Raw genomic sequence first — 17,731 nt, forward strand, 5'->3', positions numbered from 1 at the left:
ATACCAGTATTAATTTTTGGTTGCCTATCTAGTGACTTTCCCCACTTTGACAGCTAAATTCCCCACACCCCAATCTAGCGTCTTATTTGGTTTTCTGATTTAGGTTATGAATCTCTTATCACTGTTGTGTTTACCGTTTAATTTACCTTAATTTTGTGTGTTTAATCCACTGAATTACGTAACTCCTTCTCCCCTCAACCGGTAAGTCATTTAATCCGATGACTAATATCCCCGCATGCTTCAAGCGTGACTAAATTCTTTAATTGCTTCAGATCAGTATCGAAAAAATGCCAACACAATTAGCAAACGACAATACGAACGAAATCCGTGCTAAAATAGCCTACAATGGTGAAATCCTCATCACTTACATTGACCACAACATAACGTTTGAAGATCTACTTCATGAAATCGTGGTGATTTGTCGCTTCGCCCCCAATCAGTTATTCACCATGAAATGGGTCGACGAAGAAGGAGATCCTTGTATCATTTCGACGCAGATGGAACTCGACGAGGCTTTGAGATTGTACGAGTTAAATAGAGACAATGAGATCACCATTCATGGTAAGTTTGTAAACGCCCTGAGCGGAATTTCGGGGCAAAAAAGTGTGTCTAAACAGATAAAGTTTATTTTGTTTTTTCATTAAGACTGTTTTATTACTTCATATTTAGCATGGGATTGTGAAATCTTGAACAACTCGCTCAGTAATTGAAATGACGTTATAAAAACGACTGCAATTGAGATGTTCGCATGTCGTAAGTGGTTTTTGTCAATTTTGTTATTTATAGCTGCGTTTTACTAAATATTTGCTCGTTATAAAGTAATTTTGTTGAATTGGGGTCAGTGGGTGCGTTGCACTTTTATTGCGACAGTCATGGTTCAGGGGGCCTGCGAAAGTCTAGTGTGTTGGCAGCACTGCTAGCGGCCGAGTTTGACTGACTGAAGTGTCAACAAGTACATTGCGGGTGCACTTTTCGATCCACTTTTGTTTGGAGAGTAATTTCTGTAAACACGATTTTAGAGATTTTGGATGTGAATCTAGAAAATTTCGAAAAAATTGACATGGCTTTAAAGAACTTGTGAATTGTGATCTAATTCAGGAATTTTTGAGAAAGGTGCCCGGCGCCTCCACCATTTTTATTCCTGAAAATTTCCCAGAATTTCCTTGTTTGAAACATTGAAGAACTTCCTACTGGTGTTAAAATTGTAGTTGCGCATTGCAATATTAAAATGTTTCGCGAGTTCTCCATCATAAAAGCGTCAGTTTGTCGGGAAACTTTTGAAAGCTGGTAAAAAATGCATGTCACTTGAATAAAAGGAAGTCGTGTTCCCGCCCTACCGGGCCACCTATGGGGAACCCGTCCAACTGACCGGGGCTCATCGTCGTTATCGATTCGGGGGCGCCACTGTAGCGTCCCGGTCTCCTCTCAGCATGATTGCCACATCGACGCCGTCTCGACGTCTCAGAATATGCAACGGCGTCGCGATGTCCGTGCCATAGCCGCCACACCGGCAACGTTGTCGCACGTCCCCCGTTGTTAGTTTTCAGTATACCTGTCCGCTTACTCGTAAAAACCCCGAAACCGGACCCTTTTCGCTTTAATTTAACCCCATCGTGCGTAGGTGAGTGTAATGGTGTAAAACTCGCGTCATGGCTTGGGGTTATTGGAGCGCCACGACGGTGTCTGACCGCGGTCGGAGCCCCAGACGCAATCAGAACGGTACCATCAACCACCAGCAGTCTATGCCTGTGACTATAGAAGACCGCCCTTCGGTCTCCCAGACTTACGCCGGTGCTCCTGTTAACTCCAACAACAACAACACTTCTTCGTCTACTAACACCACGATACAGAGTGATTTTGAGGAAGTGCCAACTTTCTCGAGGAGGCCTTCTTTGGACTTGTCGCTTGTGGGGCCGCAAGGGGCGCTCGCGGGGATTTTGTGCGCGGCGCATAGTAGTAAGCAAGGGGGCACGTTATCAGCCGGGAACACGTTAACGAGAGTCGGAAGTAAGCATACGGCGGTGGAATATGCAGTACCGCACCATCTGTACCATCATCATCCCACCTACATCGAGTACCATCACAAACAACTCTCGTTCTCGGATGATGATAGTAGTTCCGAACCTGGATATGCCACAGGTTTGTACCCTACATTTTTGTCAAGAAGGGCGAAGACGCATCCGGGTAAGATCGATCGTTGGATGTTGGACTATATGGGATTGAATTTAAAATTGCAAACAAGACGTCACCACGGTCTGAAAATCCAGGAAATGGCACATAAGTGCGATTTCATTTAACGTAAAATTTTACGAGCGTGTGATAAAGTTCGGTTACCCTCATTAAACTATTTTATAGCGGAAAACCGCGAAGAGTAGTAATTTCTACCGCCGCCTATTCCAAACACAAATTTTATCGCGTCAGTGATTAAACTCAGACAGCTCTCGTATTGAACTTTTCTGAATAGTCATTGTGTTCGTATGTTCATGCAAACTATTTATATCGCATTGTTGGAAAATCGGGTTTCCACATTGATAACTACCCACGTTCAATCCTATCAATTTTTTATCTGAAAGGTAATTCGATTAAAGCCGCTGTCGGATCGAGTTCGAGAATTTCCAACATTAATGGCAGAAAAACTGCGATAAAAAACGGCCTTGCGTTTATTTGTGGGTCGGCAGCTCTGTTTTGTGCAGTCGACTACCACTTTGTCAACGTGTGTCTGAACTTGACACAAAAACGTCAAATAACTGACAGATGTCGGTGAATGACAGATATCAAGACATACGTCCACAGACTAGATAAATGAGGCCTTAGAGTTTGAAATGTGTTGGCAGCTCTGGCTCGAACGTTACGCACTAATTGATAGGATAATTGAGTAGTGTTACGCAACAAAGATCCAGGCAGTGTCGTCTAAAATCACAAATCATAGCCACTCAAACCTTAATTTTACCGATTCTATGGCAAAAATTTCAGTAACAATGATGTTCGACCTCAGTTGGACTATTAGCTTAAAGACTTTTAGGTCTATGTATATGAGGGTGACACTTTTAATCGATTTAATAACGCGAAGAGGCACATTAAAAAAAGTTTGTGGGTTGGATCTTTCTTGCATAACACCATTCAATTGATTCTTTTGGCAGTTTTGAAATGTCAGTGCTACCACCATTTCTGGAACTCCAGATCTGAAATAATGCCTGAAATAATTAAACTAGTCAGAAGAAAAGGCGCAAATTTGTCGATAATTATAAAAGCCGTTTAGAAGTCACCTTTTTGTCTTTTCGTCGCTCTTCCAAATAGCTCATTATCAAAATCCCCGATCGCACAATGTAATTAGCACAGTCTTCTAATGGTGCTATTAATAATCCAGAAAATGCCTAACGGATATCCCCCGCTCCAACGCTCAAACTCGTGAATTCTTAATCAGATTAGACCCTCCGTTAACACTGGACACGGCAAACCCCTGAATCTCCCAACTTTCTCTAAACCGATAAATAAGAAAATTGCGTGGGCTCCGCGTCAATCAGCAAACAAAATTGCGTCGATTCCGGAAGAGCACCTGTCGGACTTTGGAATCCGGGACAATGCGCCAAACCGCATTCGAGCACGTCGCACCGCCCGGATTCCGCCTGGAAAGACAGAGAATGCTCTTTTATTCGAAAAAAACGACCACGACGTCCTGTCGGAATGAAAAGGGGCCAATCGTCAACAGTTGTGGCTTCTATCGTTTGACCCCGATTGTGACGTCACGGGCAATCGATAGGGCCATATGTCGGCGGGAGGGTTTGATTAAAAAGAACAGCCAGACCTGCTGGGGCGACCTAGACATTGAGAAGATGCTCATGCTGGGGATAAACATTTATCGTGTTTATGAATTTTTTGTTTAAATTGAAATGCTGCTGCCACGCACCTTGAAGTGTCGATTATTGCAAGGAAAGTGTGGTAATCTTCGTAATCAATGTCGATAGAAGTTACGGATTCCATTCAATTTTTGTCTATTGTTGGAGAAATTTAAACAACGTTATCGCGACCGAGATAATGCTTTATCTTGATTCGGTCGGCGTACCTGAAATATTTCTTCACAGTAAAATGTGCGTGTGATGAAGATGGGACTTGTTACGTGACCATTAACCCCCCGGTTTAATAATGGGTGATGGTAAACCTTGGTGGAGCAGCATTAAAATATGGCGCGATATGTGTGAGGCTGCAATTCTTTACTCTGTACTTCCAACCTCGAGCTATGACCCATCATCAATATTATCAGCGACTTTCCCCAGAGGTTGGTTGTTAAGAAAAAAACGCGCTTCGATCATTTTTCATTCATAAAGGGGGTCCCAACCCCCGCTTACGTCAACGCTATTTTATTCATTATTTTGAACACACCGTCACTGATTATTTTTATCTTATCTATTGGCCAATTCCCGTTTCGATTTTTTTGTGTTATGGACGAGACAAATTATTTATTTTCTTTTATTTTGTCCGCAGTTTTTCCGAATGTGCCACCACAGCCGGGAATGCCCTGCCAAGGGGAAGACAGTAAGTATTCCTTTTAACAATTCAAATTGTGGGGGCGGCCGCCACGCTCGCCAACGCTTAAAAAAACACGTTGGCAACGACACTAGTGCCATTTTAATTACAACAAAAACTCTTTCGGACTCCGACGAATGTTTTGCGAAAGTAATTATACTAATTAAATCCTTAATGCGTCATTTGTGTTGGCAATTCACCGTGGCAAAATGGCGCCAACTTCAAACTGAATCACACTAAAAAAAAGTGCTTTAAAATGGCGTTGTCGCTTCATCTCATCCCGAACTTTTTCTGGAAAAACAATAATCGTTGATTTATGATTCTAGGGAGCATCTATAGAAGAGGCGCCAGACGCTGGAGGAAGCTCTACCGAGTTAACGGGCACATTTTCCAAGCCAAGCGCTTCAACCGAGTAAGTAGCGCGGTTTGTTTTTGCTAAAAAGACTGAATTTTTTTTCCCCTAGAGAGCTTTCTGCGCTTTCTGCAACGACCGCATCTGGGGACTAGGTCGCCAAGGTTTCAAGTGTATCCAATGCAAACTCCTCGTCCACAAAAAATGCCACAAACTAGTACAAATTCCGTGCACAGTCGAATTAGTGGGGGCGTCGATTCCTGAGGAACACAATGGGGAGTCGCCCCTTGTCACGCAAGCCTCAAATAACGAGATTATTACTGAATTAAGGGATAGAGAGTATGCTGAGCCTCCACCGGACGTTACAGGTACACAAAACTAATAAAAAAAATATGATGACATAACCTCACTTTCGACCTTGGTACGGTAATTACCTAACTATTACTTTTTAATTATCGTCGCTTGGCCAGTAATGGTTTAGTTGCGATTACGTGACCTCAGTTTGTTAGAAAGGAGGTTTTTTGCCCTTTTTTGGTTAAGCTCGGGACACATAACCTCAAAGTCTTTGTTTTTTTTGTGTTGATCTCGACGGGCTGAATTGAGCTGAATTGACACAAATTTCAAGGTTTTTAGAAAGTTTGAGTTAGAATTCGAGGTTTTATGAAAAAGCGACGTAACCTCACTTTCGCCCCCTTGTATAACCCCACTTTTGATGCATTTTTATGTTGGATGCAGGCGAGTCGGTGGCTGTGGAGGACCCGAGCCGACATGCGGACGATCTAGAGGCTGGCTCGCAGCGCCAGTATTCTTTGAACGACTTTGAATTGATTCGAGTTATTGGACGAGGTTCCTACGCCAAAGTGCTGATGGTCGAGCTGAAGAAGACCAAGCGTATCTACGCTATGAAAGTGATCAAGAAAGCTTTAGTGACAGATGATGAGGACATTGATTGGGTCCAGACTGAGAAACACGTTTTTGAGACAGCCTCAAATCATCCGTTCTTGGTTGGTTTGCATTCGTGCTTTCAGACTCCGTCGAGGTTGTTCTTCGTTATTGAGTTCGTTCGTGGGGGTGATTTGATGTTCCACATGCAGAGACAGAGACGGTTGCCTGAAGAACACGCGCGTTTTTACGCAGCGGAGATTTCCTTAGCGTTGAACTTTCTGCATTGTAAAGGGATCATTTACCGCGATTTGAAGTTGGATAATGTGCTTCTGGATCATGAAGGACACATCAAGTTGACTGATTACGGGATGTGTAAAGAGGGGATCAGGCCTGGGGATACGACATCCACGTTTTGTGGCACCCCTAATTATATAGCCCCTGAGATACTCAGAGGGGAAGATTATGGTTTCTCGGTTGATTGGTGGGCCCTAGGGGTTTTATTGTACGAGATGTTGGCAGGAAGATCGCCGTTTGATATAGCAGGGGCGTCGGATAATCCCGACCAAAACACGGAAGACTATCTATTCCAAGTTATCTTGGAGAAAACCATCAGGATACCGAGATCTCTAAGTGTGAAAGCTGCCAACGTTCTTAAAGGTTTCCTCAATAAGAACCCGGCGGACCGACTCGGCTGTACCAGTCACGACTCGTTCATAGAAATCACCACTCACCCCTTCTTCAAGAGCATCGATTGGGACCTGGTAAGTACCCCCACGACCAAACTTTTCTACACTAATTCAAGTTGCGAGCTCGCTGTGCAACTCCACCGTTTTTGCCGGAAACAGCGTTCGACCCTCGCTTCGCCGAGGAGTCTGTCTCTTTCACCCCCATGTGAGTTTAATTCCCCTTTTTTGTAGCTTGAGCAGAAACAAATCCCGCCCCCGTACCGCCCCCGGCTCGATTCCGACAGAGACCTGGCTAATTTCCCGCCTGAATTCACGGACGAACCCGTACATCTCACCCCCGACGACCCGTAAGCCACCCTCTTTCGTCTAGTCGTTTTCTAAGCTTGAATTTTAGGCACGTGATCGAGAAAATCGACCAATCGGAATTCGAAGGATTCGAATATGTGAATCCTCTGCTGATGTCTTTGGAGGATTGCGTGTGACATAACGTTCTGTGTGCTTTACATCCCAACAATTTACCCCCGCCCCCTTTGCATCGCCACCCTCCACCGTTGTTCCCGCCGCCGCCGCCGCCTCCCGATATCGACGATTACGACGACACCGGATACTTACAAGTTGACATGAGGCCGAGTAAGTCCATCTTGCAAAATATTTTCTGCCTTCCTCTGAATTAAAGCCAAATGGAGCAGCACGGCAGCGATTCGTTGGTTCTTCCATGTTTAAAAAATACAAAAAAAATACAAGTGCGGGAAGTATTTCCCGTACGACATGTTTTGTTGCTAGCACAGTTGCAGTAGGTGTTGACGCCTTTAAAATAATATTGTTGCAAAAATAAGTTTACCAATAGAGAAATTGCCAACGAAGCTTTATAATAATAATCATAGGGAATTTTCTGCACTCAGACTTGACTAGTTGTATATAAGAGATGGGTGAGTAGGTTGGTATTACTTATGTTCACTTGTTTCCATTGTTCAGGTTTTTTTATAAAGAATATGACATTGTTTTGGTTGAAATTCTATTTCCGTTGTTGTAAAAAAAATTGTGTTAAAAGCACATTCCTTTGACGTGTTATTGACTTTAGTATTATTGAAACAAATCATTGACTGACGACGTCGCGCAGACCATTCGTGGTGGTCGCTAGAATTTTGTATAATATATACAAATTGAGAATGACTATATAATATTTAGAGTAGCCTCAAAATATATATCTCGCTTTACAACTTTATTATAACCGTTGGTATTCCTTCCATTCATTTATTTCTAAGAGTACTGTGTTAAGAGTTTATTTATACGAATTTTTAAGTATTATTTTTTACATTCCAAATACTTTGGGACTGTCCATGTTAGTTTCACTCTTAGTTCCACGATGTTTGTATTATTTAATAAAGAACTAATCAGAAAAAGTCTTTAAATAAACCCACTCTTCCAAAACAAAACGTTTTATTGAGCAGAGATATCACAATTCGGACTAGATACGTTTCAATTAATCGACTTTCGTCTTAAGACTCTTCAAGTAGTCTTGCACTTTTGCTGACTTGAATATCAACACGGAAAGAACCGAACCTATCGTTGCTCCGATCCAATAAACCACCAGGTGCTCCACGAAAGTATTCCCTTCACAGCCAAGTTTCAAGGATGTTGCCAAGGCCGGGTTGTAATAACCACCCGAGAAGTTGAAGGCTAAACACAACGTCAATCAAAGACACTTACGATAGTCTTGTAGAAATGTCAGTTTTCGTCCACTTCCGTGGCGTAAACTTTTCAATTTTTGCCGCGTTATGCTCTCATCTAAGCGTTAGCTTTAGATGAGTCTCAAGCGGCTTTTTCTGTCGATAGTTTTACTTACCGGCGACCACCATCATCGTGGCGAAGAAGGCGTCCAGCACGTTCCCGAACTTCGTTTCGGTTTCACTGAGAAATCTTGATGTTATTCTGCAAAGACAGGTTCCTACAGCTTCGATTATAGCCCCCACGATCATGTGAACCTGTAGATCTGCAACGCAATCTTCAAACGCTTTACTTCGATGGGTTTCAACCAACTCCATCGCCCATAAGATTTGCACGTACCGAAAAGTGACCAAGGCCCCCAGAATCTGGGAGAAAATTAACAGAGCTGTGTAGCTCACATCTTGGAAGCCTTCGACGAATTCTTCGACGGGGCTGTAGGGGCATGCTGTAGCGGTATCCCAGTTTTTGCCCCACCAGATTGTTAGTAAGAAGAGGTAGAAGGCGTAGGCCCAGATTCCCCAATTGTCTGCGACTGTAGGGAGTGTTAGTCAAGTTCGATTAGTGGTTGAGTGTAGTTAAGGTTCTTAACTGGGGCACAGGAGCGCCGCAGTTCTTACTTTTAACAATAATGTAGGCCTGGATACTCTGGACGAGAATAAGAGGAGATTCTGGTCCAGTCTGGATCGGCCAAATTTGGACTTACCGATGATCAGTTCGAAGCAAGCAGCGCACAGTTCCAAAGTCGCTAGGAACTCCAAGAGCATCCGCTTGAAGATGTTATCTCCCAGCACCGCATTGATCAATTTTCGAGTTAATGCAGCCAGAAGGAGAGTAAGAAGGATGTAAGTCGTCGAGATAATAAGAGGATGAATCCCGAAGATGTTCCGTCGTTTACTACAAAAAACACTTATCACTGCACCGAAACGAACCGATTACATAATCGGATTATGACGTTTTTGTTTGTTTGCTTTTAAACTATAGCGCCTGGTTTGAAGCTCACCTGTAACCAACTAAACCCATCCGTTTGAAGAATCTGGAGACTCTTCTGGCGAGACTAGCCGCCATGGTTTTATGATTACAGTGTTAAAGGTGACGATATATTAACTACACCATAATCAAAAGCAACCGGCCAACGAAATGTTAAAATTAGTTCGAATTCTAGGCTTGGGGTCTAATTTAAGCCACACGCACACGGAAGAAAAGACAAAAAATTACTGCGACATGTGGCCGACATCTGGAGGGGGCTCGCAACCTTGAAGCGCCAAGTGGAAATTATACCTATTTTAAATTGATTGTTTCCATTAAAGCCTTACTTGGGGTCAATTGGGGCGGCCATTTGAACATTCAGGAGCTACAAGAATTTATTGACAGTATTGGGACAGCTGTCATGGATCCACGGTGGGGAGCAATAAATAAGTTGAACAATTAAAATTATGATAACTTTTAATTGCAGCGAATACAGTGTGTTGAATAATAATCCCTTTTTACCGCGTGCGACGAGCTATTACCCTTCTTCTCTTCGGTTGCTTCTTCCTTTTACTCCTCCCCACAATGCAGTTGACTAGGATCTCCCCTAAAAACGCCATAAGTCCGAAACTGTTCCCGAATATTACAATAGCGAATGCTCCCTGAAGATGATCCACACTGAGTTTCTGAGCCGACCCAGTCTCCTCCTCCATCTCTGGAATCCTCCCCAGAATATAAGTATACTTAGCGATCATCCCCTTAATCACCCCATGCGTGAAAATCTTGCTAATAACCTCATTTAGTCGCAACAGAAACGGGAACCCTTTGTTCATAACGATGCTAACCAGGTACGTATAGACGTGCTTGCGCAAAATGAAAATTTTCGGTTTACCATTTTCAACGACGCTTTTCTCTTGCTCGGCAAGCATATATTTAATAGAGAACTCGCTGCCAAGAGCGCAAGTGTCGCGATCGTCGGCGACGCTGCTCAACCAAATATCCTGAGACTCATTCGATTGGAAAATTGCGTTGATTCTTGGAGAAACTGTATCGGATGGAGGGGTGTTCTCAAAGAGTGCCGCATACATAGGTAAGCCGCCGATGTCCCAACCTACATCCAGCACACCTTCAATGGTGCTAATTTGGTGTTCTCTTTGTGGGTATCTTAAAAATTGAATAAGCGAACTCGTGTAGACTGAACTGATGATGATACTAAACACTGCAACTGAAACGAAGACGATCCGGGTCAAATCCGAGCGAGGGTGTCTGGCGACAGCTGTTATAATAATAGTTTGGAATGCCACCAGGAAGTCGTAACCGAGGTACTTGTACGATGGGAGCTCCCTTTTGGTACGGGAAGTTATCTTTAGAAAGATGCCACACGCCACGAAGATACCAATGCAGAATAACCAAGAGTACCAACTGAAAATCGCGATTAGGACTCTCCATTTGGGGACGTACGCGGCGATGGGTACTATCCAAATCAACGAAGAGGAGAAATGAGGGAAGGTGAACCGGAAGGCCTCATCATAAGCGGGGTTGGATAAGAAGTTCCCGATCCCGAGGTAGTCTTTCTCTTGTACAAGACTTAGCCCGTTTGACCAGTTACCATCTTCATCGAGTTCGCCCCAGAAATCGAACTTTGAGATGTTTATATTGAGGGAGACGTTGATTCTTTTTGCGATTTCTCGGATGAAGTCGATTTCGAAACCATTGTCTTTGTCGATGACGAAAGGATGGACTTTGATAGCCACCACGTCGAAGGTACAGTTGTTTAAAGCGTGGTTAATTTTGCTGCGGTAGTACCGGCGTGGCCTAGTGAGCACCCCGTTGGTGCAGTTGTCCAAATCGCGCACTCCTGTAGCTGAAAGACAATGACGGCCGTGTCTGAACGCAAAGTCCATGGTGTAGAGCCCAAACTGTCTCAAAGTTTTTGGTATCAAGACAATCGCGTTCTTAATGAAGTTCTTCCAGAGGATTTCCAAGATCACTTTGGCGGTGCCTTTATGGTCTTCCACCAACTTCGAGTAGTAAACTAAGAAGTCGCCTCGCGGATTGCTACTGTTAATTTTCAACGCCACGGACATTTTCTTCCTCAAAGTCTTCACGTCATCCACCACGATGATACAGTACCTCATATACATTTCCACCCCAAACCAATTCCTGTCATCTTTAATCACTTCAGTGTTAAATTTCATCGCAGTATTAAGCCTCTTTAGCAAGTTCTGCTGGATGTTGTACCCCGGAGACGAGATTCCTTGAGTTACCATCACCGTCAACAATCTAATATTCGTCAAGTTAAACTGAGATGTAGCTATTTCTTCCAAGCACTTGATGGCGTAGGTCTCATGGACCGGACCTTTCGGGTTTAAAAAACGGAAACCGTGACCAGTGGTCATAATTACAGCGAGAATGAAGTGATTAATCATGTTGACCGGTAAAAGGTCTTCGTCGCTCTGGATTAATGGAATGGATTGCGTGTCAGGTGGTGATAACTTCTGGTAAGATAGGAAAACACGAATAACATTTTAATCTGAGATTCACGGAATCACGTTCTTGTGTTTTGTGGAAATGACGTGCAAGCGAAACAAACACATGTTCAGGAGGCCTCGGATTTCCTGCGTGTTGGTAGCACTGTCTCATTAGGATGGAACATGACATGACCCAGTGCCACCAACATACTTCAACTTCTAAAGCCTATAAAACTTAGAACCGGCGCATCCACCATTTTTCTCCAGCAAATTTGTTATAATTCCCATGCATGGAACCTGTCAAAGTACAGTGCTACCAACATTTTCCTGGATTAATAAAGCAGCTACTATTGATATGATTAGGTGGACAAAGTAAAGTTTCTACTTCAGCACATTTATTTAAATCGCGTTGATTAATAGAGAAAAATACAATAATAATAATTTTTTTGTGGATTTGACACAACTAGACTAGTCTTTAAAGGAAATCCACAAGACAACACTTATCCCAAGTCGTCTTAATCCTTGGTGGCGATGTACTTAATCAAATCCACGACTCTGTTGGAGTATCCAAACTCATTATCATACCATGAAATCAATTTAACAAAAGTCGGGCTTAATTGGATACCAGCCGCCGCATCAAAGATCGAAGACCTCGAATCCCCGTTGAAATCACACGATACAACTTGATCCTCCGTGTATCCCAAGATTCCCTTCAAAGGTCCTTCCGCCGCCGCCTTGACCTTAGCCTTGATGTCATCGTAAGAGGCTGGTTTTCCCAATCGCACCGTCAAATCTACAACTGACACGTTGGGTACAGGCACTCTGAAAGCCATTCCTGTCAGTTTTCCGTTGAGAGAGGGAATAACCTTTCCGACGGCCTTGGCAGCTCCGGTGGATGCAGGAATGATGTTTTGGCTAGCGCCGCGGCCATCACGCCATAATTTTCCAGATGGACCATCGACGGTTTTTTGTGTGGCGGTTGTAGCGTGGACTGTTGTCATCAAACCTTCGACGATTTCGAAATTGTCATGGATGACTTTGGCCAAGGGGGCGAGACAGTTGGTGGTGCAAGAAGCGTTGGAAATGACTTTGTGGGATTTGTCGTACGCATCGAGATTCACACCGCAGACGTACATGGGGGCGTCGGCTGATGGGGCTGAAATGATGACTTTTTTGGCACCGCCTTCCAAGTGAGCGGAGGCTTTTTCAATAGTGGTGAAGACGCCGGTGGATTCGACGACGTACGTGGCGCCGGATTTGCCCCAGGGAATGCTCTAAAAAGATAATTTTAAGTAACATAACCTCACTCTACCGGGGGGTACCTTGGGATCACGTTCGCAGAACACTTGGATTTTGTGGCCGTTGACAATTAAGTTATTGCCGTCGGCTTTCACGTCTCCCTTGAAGGTGCCGTGAGTGGAGTCATACTTGAAGAGGTAGACCATGTAGTCAACCCCAATGAAGGGATCATTGACGGCGACAACGGAGACCCCGTGCTCCAAGGAGGCACGCAGAACCAAGCGCCCAATGCGGCCAAAACCATTAATTCCAATATTCACCATTTTTTCTGAAATAACATCAAAATAGAAACGTCAAATTTCAAATGTTTTGATCAGCAGCAACTACAGGCCCCTGTCAACACCGACAGATTGAACTCAAGGTCAATCCGGTCATGCCGCTTATCGAAAAATTTTCAAATTTGCCTTAATTTTCACAATTTAATTGAATACACACCGAAAGTCCACGATTAATTAAATTAATAGAGCAATTTTCAACTCTACGTGACGTGCTATGATTGCCTGCTTGCGAAATGGCAATTTCCAGATGACGCCCAAACAATGAAACTGGAAGTTATTACAATGAAATAAAAACACAATAATATCCGGTTTGATTGAAACTTATGGTAAATAAATATGGAATGAATAAATTCTCAGTACTTACCGAATTAGGCTGAGATGAACTTCACTCGACCGGCAACAAAACAGAAATGTCATTTGAAGGGCGAGTGCCACCTTTAAAAATCGAAATGTGATCACGTGATATCGACTCTTGCGCCCTCTACATGCGTGATCATCACGTAGGCCCATTGTGGGGGTTTTTCAAAAGTAAAACAAGCCGATTAAGCTAATGAACGCATTAAAAACATAATTCATTTTTATTATAAACGTATGAAATGACTGGATATCACTGGGTAATATTACACAACATTGCACACAACTTACAAAAAATAAAGTATAAAACAATTGAATAAAATATGATAAGAAAAAACTATTAAAAACGGAACAGTGGAGTTTTACCACTTATGTCAATACGGTGGTGCTCACTACACCACGAAAATGGCACAGCCTTTGTTGACTAATTGGGCAAATCTGGAGACGACTTACGCAACTTCTTAATTCTTTGTAACAGTATTTGTCCCACGTCTTTATATTCGCCGTGTTCATCTTTGTCTGCAAAAAAAGAACGCCAAGGTTGGGAAAACTGAATTAAAAAAATTACCATCGTAGAAAATCAGTTCGCAAAAATTTGTACAATTCGCATTCTCCTTTAACACTTTATCCAGCGTGAGGTAGAACTGCAGAACAATGTCGTTTTTGTGTTTGCGGTAATAATCTAAAAACGGTTGTTAAACAACGAAAAGACCGTCTAAATCTTACTAGAGTGCTCGCCGTTGTTGGTCACCACATCCTTGAAAGTCTTCAGAGGCGTCGCGTACTCTGCCGCAACGTACACTTTCTTCCCTTTCTCAGATATGATCTTGTATACAGAATTTTTGTAAACCCGGTTCTGCACCCCAGCCACCGTGATCTCTTTCGGTCTTAAACTCTGAAACAAAAAACGTAGTCACGTGGTCACAAACACGCCTCATTGGTTGAGCCGGTCACGTGACTTACAGAGCTCTCTTCGATACTCGGAGAGATGTTATGATCTTTGAGACTAGTGGGGCAGTACAATGACTTTGGGATTAAAATAAAAAGCTTATAAAAAGCAAGTTTGATGTGATGTTCGTCTTCGTAGTCCTTCATTAACTCTTCTAAATTTTTTTCAGATGTTCCTGTCTTTGGGATGACGAGTTTGAGGTATCCGTGGAAGAATGAATGGGCCATTCCAGAGCCGTAGTCTAAACCGTTCGAGTTTTCGATCCATAAGGAGTCGTACAAGGGACCGGATTTCTGTAATAAAAGTTGCAAACTATGCTTTTTCAAGGGGGTGGCTTACTAGATTCACGTTGCGTTGCAGAAGAAGGATGCCCATTGTGGAGGACAACAACGAGGGGAGTCCCATTTCATACCACAATTTAAAAGGAGATTTGTCAAATTGGACTTGGATAAAAATATGGACAGCTCCACTTGTTACAGTTAAGAAAAACACACTAGAAGAGAAGTGGAACACATCTTTAAAAAGAGTAGAATAGTCGTTTTCATAACGCGTTATGAGGTGGCGCTTTTCTTCAAAAATGTATAAAAATCGGAAAAACAGTTCTATGGAAAATAACAACGGAACAAGTACACTGAACAACACAGCTAAAAAAAATAATAATAATAAAAAAAAAGTAGTTTAATGGGAGTACTTACAGATAGCTTCTGAGATCTTTTGATTGCTGTCATTGAAAACGATGCTAAGAATGAAGAAAATCAAACCGAACAAATAAATCAAATGACTGCTGCGTCCGGTCCTGACTCGGGGCAACGTCTTCCTGCGCCGACTGCAGTTAATCCGGCCCTGTACCAACTGTCAATAACAAACAAACAAAAAATGGAAATTCATACTTCTCTGTTTGCACCATCCGTCTCGTTATTTGCAGGCATGACTCCTTTTCGTTGGTAAATTTAAAATGATTTATTCCTCGTCGGTTTTCTTGCACGTTCCATCACAGCACTCACTTGCACACGTTGCCAAATTTCTGCGATACCACGTCGCACTTTGCTTCCACAATCGCAAAAATTGCCGATATCGATCAATTTCACTCCCGCAAAACTACAATAAGAACAAAGTAAACATCCTTGACCGTGAAAAGCGCATTTCACATTTACGTAATAGCCCGGATGACAGACCCGGCAACGCCGCCGCATCAAATTGTCAAATGACAGATGTTCTGTCAAAACAATGGATGATGTAGCAAAGCGTCGCGAGGCCCGAAGGCGCAAAATTTTGGAAAACTCGCAGAGTCGTCTTACTAGGATCTCAGGTGTCGAGCAAAAAACCACACGTAAGTCTGGGGGAAAAGTAGGGTTATGTTGATACAGAAGTGTGGTTATATTTCAGATTTTGTTTGTGAGAGTCATGAGGAAAAGACCGAATCTCCGTCCAGCGAGGAAGTTCGCGAAATTCGAGACGTGCAGCCGGAGAGAGTTCTGACACAGCCCCCTAAGCAATATAGGAAAACCGTCGTCAGCGCTTTAGCTGTCTTTATCAACGTTTTGTTGCTTGTAGTTGACAAGTTTTTTGGCGCTCATTCAACGCATTTGAATACGATTTTTCTTCCGTTACTAGTATTTGAAGGGATTGAGTTTTTGTCCAATCAAAAAACGGAAACTCGCAGCTTCATCTCAGCTCTCTTGATTGCCAGTGCTAAAAACTCTTATATTTCTTCTGTGATTACATATTTGGAGGCAATTTCCACTGTCCTCCAAGACCTCATGGTGTACTTCTTTGTTTTTGTGTGTTGTGACCTTGTACAATATGTCTTACAGGTGAGATGATAGATTAAAGTGCCTTCAATCCCAAATTAGTAATATTGGCTTTATTAAACACGACAAACTTAAAATAATTGGCTCAAAATAACAGTAAAAAATTAATAAAAAAACTTTCTCAGCTTGGATAAAATCCCCGTCTGTTCTTTACTGTTATTTTGGCTTTCCGCCTTCACTACCCCAAACTGAGATTCTCGTTCCGTGTCTTCACCCGTCCGGGCGGAAGCTCCTGGAGGAAGACACGAGTGTCCCTATTCTTTTTTTGGTTTGGGGGCCTTCCCGGTCAGAGTACTGTGGCGGACTAAATCGTCGTTTCCTTCTTGAATCATTCTAAGTTCCCACCGTTTCAATTCTGTCTCAAACTGTTCTTTGGCTTTAGCTGCTTCTTGGACAAAAGGGGCTTTGTCGCCGGCCGATAACTCCGACCATTTTCCCTTTAAATCTGTTAGTAACTGAATATAAGACTTCTTAGGGTTGGCTTTAGCTTGCGCTTTGACGTACAACAAGTAAGCCCCCATGGGGCGCTTCGGTTTGTCGTTCTCCTTAACTTTTTTCTTTCGTTCTCGCCGGACTTTCGACGCTCTTACTTCTTTTTTATAACTTTCTAGAGCCATTTTCTGGTCATCCGTTAAACTATTGATATACTTTGAGTACTTCTCCGCGTAGTCTTCCATTTGATTCTTATATGCATCTACGTATTTCTGCTTCGTCGTAGCATCGATGTTTTTCCAATCTGAGGCACATTGTACAGCTATTTGGGTGACTTTCCAATTGGGATTCTGCTTGATAATTGAAGGACGCTGGTCTTGGAAAAAACTAAAGTAGGGAGTCAACGGCCTCTTCGGCTTCTCCGGCACCTTGAGCTCCTTCAGTTGGTCCACCACCTTCTGTTTTACACCTGAGGTTTGGTTAAATTGGGGCAACCTAACACTGAGAATCGTTATGAAAAAAATACAGAAAACACACCTCACCTGTTGTTGAGTAAAAACCAGTTGTTCCTTAAATGGCACGTTCGGGAAAAAAAGCCTTGGAAGGCCATCACGATGGTAAAATGCCAAAAAAAATTGTGAAGAAAACTTAGGTTATGATCGCATGAAAAATGACGCCGATGTTCGGTGCATGCGCTGCGACTAGTTAACTCAACCTATAATTGGTTGCATACCTTTAGCAGAAATACAAAAAAAAAAAACATTTTTGTTAATTTTGACGATACATTTGTAAAAAAATGGATCCAGAAGTCTCAAGTTATGTTCAATCTAAACTCAAAAATAAGATTCAAAAAGTGATTATTATTTTATTTTAAATTAAGTTTTCTAATATTTAAATAAAAACCAGAGGTGCCAACTAGAATTTGGTTTTGGAAAAGCAACAGTGGCCGGGCTATAAATGGCCCAAGGACCGTATTTTTTAACTTACTGTACGAAA

At 42.7% G+C, this 17,731-nt stretch overlaps 7 protein-coding genes across 10 annotated transcripts; 2 read left to right on the plus strand and 5 right to left on the minus strand.

Annotated features, from left to right (window-relative positions):
• The first annotated feature begins 39 nt into the window (after positions 1 to 39).
• On the plus strand, positions 40 to 7,850 carry aPKC (protein kinase C iota type). Of its 3 annotated transcripts, XM_088040436.1 has the most exons (8): positions 40 to 201; positions 273 to 561; positions 4,483 to 4,533; positions 4,851 to 4,936; positions 4,989 to 5,244; positions 5,612 to 6,522; positions 6,679 to 6,794; positions 6,842 to 7,850. In XM_088040436.1, exons 2-8 carry the CDS (start codon positions 288 to 290, stop codon positions 6,927 to 6,929), a joined length of 1,782 nt encoding a protein of 593 aa, XP_087896562.1. In that variant the 5' UTR covers positions 40 to 201; positions 273 to 287; the 3' UTR covers positions 6,930 to 7,850. The 3 variants fall into 3 exon arrangements, with proteins under 3 accessions (XP_087896562.1, XP_087896561.1, XP_087896563.1); XM_088040435.1 differs by lacking the exons at positions 40 to 201; positions 273 to 561 and adding an exon at positions 1,421 to 2,139; XM_088040437.1 differs by lacking the exons at positions 40 to 201; positions 273 to 561 and adding an exon at positions 4,067 to 4,276.
• Positions 7,851 to 7,870: 20 nt separating this feature from the next.
• AQP (aquaporin) lies at positions 7,871 to 9,376 on the minus strand. The gene is made up of 4 exons (XM_088040438.1): positions 9,176 to 9,376; positions 8,879 to 9,069; positions 8,294 to 8,707; positions 7,871 to 8,127 (listed from the first exon to the last, which is right to left on the minus strand). The coding sequence occupies exons 1-4, from the start codon at positions 9,238 to 9,240 to the stop codon at positions 7,931 to 7,933; spliced, it is 867 nt and encodes a 288-aa protein (XP_087896564.1). The 5' UTR covers positions 9,241 to 9,376; the 3' UTR covers positions 7,871 to 7,930.
• Positions 9,377 to 9,560: 184 nt separating this feature from the next.
• Positions 9,561 to 11,804, minus strand: LOC148171855 (uncharacterized). Its single transcript, XM_088042364.1, has 2 exons — positions 9,664 to 11,804; positions 9,561 to 9,615 (listed from the first exon to the last, which is right to left on the minus strand). The coding sequence occupies exons 1-2, from the start codon at positions 11,568 to 11,570 to the stop codon at positions 9,561 to 9,563; spliced, it is 1,962 nt and encodes a 653-aa protein (XP_087898490.1). The 5' UTR covers positions 11,571 to 11,804.
• Positions 11,805 to 11,990: 186 nt separating this feature from the next.
• Positions 11,991 to 13,638, minus strand: LOC148171856 (glyceraldehyde-3-phosphate dehydrogenase 2-like). Its single transcript, XM_088040431.1, has 3 exons — positions 13,554 to 13,638; positions 12,935 to 13,179; positions 11,991 to 12,886 (listed from the first exon to the last, which is right to left on the minus strand). The coding sequence occupies exons 2-3, from the start codon at positions 13,172 to 13,174 to the stop codon at positions 12,128 to 12,130; spliced, it is 999 nt and encodes a 332-aa protein (XP_087896557.1). The 5' UTR covers positions 13,175 to 13,179; positions 13,554 to 13,638; the 3' UTR covers positions 11,991 to 12,127.
• Positions 13,639 to 13,748: 110 nt separating this feature from the next.
• On the minus strand, positions 13,749 to 15,522 carry Sting (transmembrane protein sting). The gene is made up of 7 exons (XM_088040430.1): positions 15,383 to 15,522; positions 15,188 to 15,335; positions 14,832 to 15,136; positions 14,507 to 14,785; positions 14,270 to 14,438; positions 14,112 to 14,225; positions 13,749 to 14,062 (listed from the first exon to the last, which is right to left on the minus strand). The coding sequence occupies exons 1-7, from the start codon at positions 15,419 to 15,421 to the stop codon at positions 13,968 to 13,970; spliced, it is 1,149 nt and encodes a 382-aa protein (XP_087896556.1). The 5' UTR covers positions 15,422 to 15,522; the 3' UTR covers positions 13,749 to 13,967.
• Positions 15,523 to 15,629: 107 nt separating this feature from the next.
• Positions 15,630 to 16,341, plus strand: l(2)SH0834 (lethal (2) SH0834). Its single transcript, XM_088040434.1, has 2 exons — positions 15,630 to 15,822; positions 15,879 to 16,341. The coding sequence occupies exons 1-2, from the start codon at positions 15,720 to 15,722 to the stop codon at positions 16,313 to 16,315; spliced, it is 540 nt and encodes a 179-aa protein (XP_087896560.1). The 5' UTR covers positions 15,630 to 15,719; the 3' UTR covers positions 16,316 to 16,341.
• On the minus strand, positions 16,342 to 17,439 carry TFAM (mitochondrial transcription factor A). 2 transcript variants are annotated; one of them, XM_088040433.1, is made up of 2 exons: positions 17,278 to 17,439; positions 16,342 to 17,230 (listed from the first exon to the last, which is right to left on the minus strand). In XM_088040433.1, the coding sequence occupies exons 1-2, from the start codon at positions 17,343 to 17,345 to the stop codon at positions 16,558 to 16,560; spliced, it is 741 nt and encodes a 246-aa protein (XP_087896559.1). In that variant the 5' UTR covers positions 17,346 to 17,439; the 3' UTR covers positions 16,342 to 16,557. The 2 variants fall into 2 exon arrangements, with proteins under 2 accessions (XP_087896559.1, XP_087896558.1); XM_088040432.1 differs by having other exon boundaries at positions 16,342 to 17,236.
• Between the last annotated feature and the right edge of the window lie 292 nt (positions 17,440 to 17,731).

This window comes from Gnatocerus cornutus, chromosome 7 (genome assembly GCF_029298725.1).
Source record: "Gnatocerus cornutus isolate USDA-ARS CGAHR chromosome 7, icGnaCorn1.1, whole genome shotgun sequence".
Classification (NCBI taxonomy): domain Eukaryota; kingdom Metazoa; phylum Arthropoda; class Insecta; order Coleoptera; family Tenebrionidae; genus Gnatocerus; species Gnatocerus cornutus.

Bases quoted from the DNA above. Each gene is read 5' to 3' on its own strand.
- AQP (XM_088040438.1), bottom strand. From the start codon at position 9,240: ATGGCGGCTAGTCTCGCCAGAAGAGTCTCCAGATTCTTCAAACGGATG. The intron at 8,708-8,878 runs GTAAGTCCAAAT...CACTCCCTACAG, and splicing joins TTGCTTCGAACTGATCATCG to TCGCAGACAATTGGGGAATC. The intron at 8,128-8,293 runs GTAAGTAAAACT...CGTTGTGTTTAG, and splicing joins CACGATGATGGTGGTCGCCG to CCTTCAACTTCTCGGGTGGT.
- LOC148171856 (XM_088040431.1), bottom strand. From the start codon at position 13,174: ATGGTGAATATTGGAATTAATGGTTTTGGCCGCATTGGGCGCTTGGTT. The intron at 12,887-12,934 runs GTACCCCCCGGT...TTATCTTTTTAG, and splicing joins TCTGCGAACGTGATCCCAAG to AGCATTCCCTGGGGCAAATC.
- LOC148171855 (XM_088042364.1), bottom strand. From the start codon at position 11,570: ATGATTAATCACTTCATTCTCGCTGTAATTATGACCACTGGTCACGGT. The intron at 9,616-9,663 runs GTAAAAAGGGAT...TGCAATTAAAAG, and splicing joins GTAATAGCTCGTCGCACGCG to TTATCATAATTTTAATTGTT.
- aPKC (XM_088040435.1), top strand. From the start codon at position 1,650: ATGGCTTGGGGTTATTGGAGCGCCACGACGGTGTCTGACCGCGGTCGG. The intron at 4,534-4,850 runs GTAAGTATTCCT...TTATGATTCTAG, and splicing joins GCCCTGCCAAGGGGAAGACA to GGAGCATCTATAGAAGAGGC. The intron at 5,245-5,611 runs GTACACAAAACT...TGTTGGATGCAG, and splicing joins GCCTCCACCGGACGTTACAG to GCGAGTCGGTGGCTGTGGAG.
- Sting (XM_088040430.1), bottom strand. From the start codon at position 15,421: ATGCCTGCAAATAACGAGACGGATGGTGCAAACAGAGAA. The intron at 15,137-15,187 runs GTAAGTACTCCC...TATTTTTTTTAG, and splicing joins AAAGATCTCAGAAGCTATCT to CTGTGTTGTTCAGTGTACTT. The intron at 14,226-14,269 runs GTAAGATTTAGA...AACCGTTTTTAG, and splicing joins CAACAACGGCGAGCACTCTA to ATTATTACCGCAAACACAAA.
- TFAM (XM_088040432.1), bottom strand. From the start codon at position 17,345: ATGGCCTTCCAAGGCTTTTTTTCCCGAACGTGCCATTTAAGGAACAAC. The intron at 17,237-17,277 runs GTGAGGTGTGTT...AACGATTCTCAG, and splicing joins TGGTTTTTACTCAACAACAG to TGTTAGGTTGCCCCAATTTA.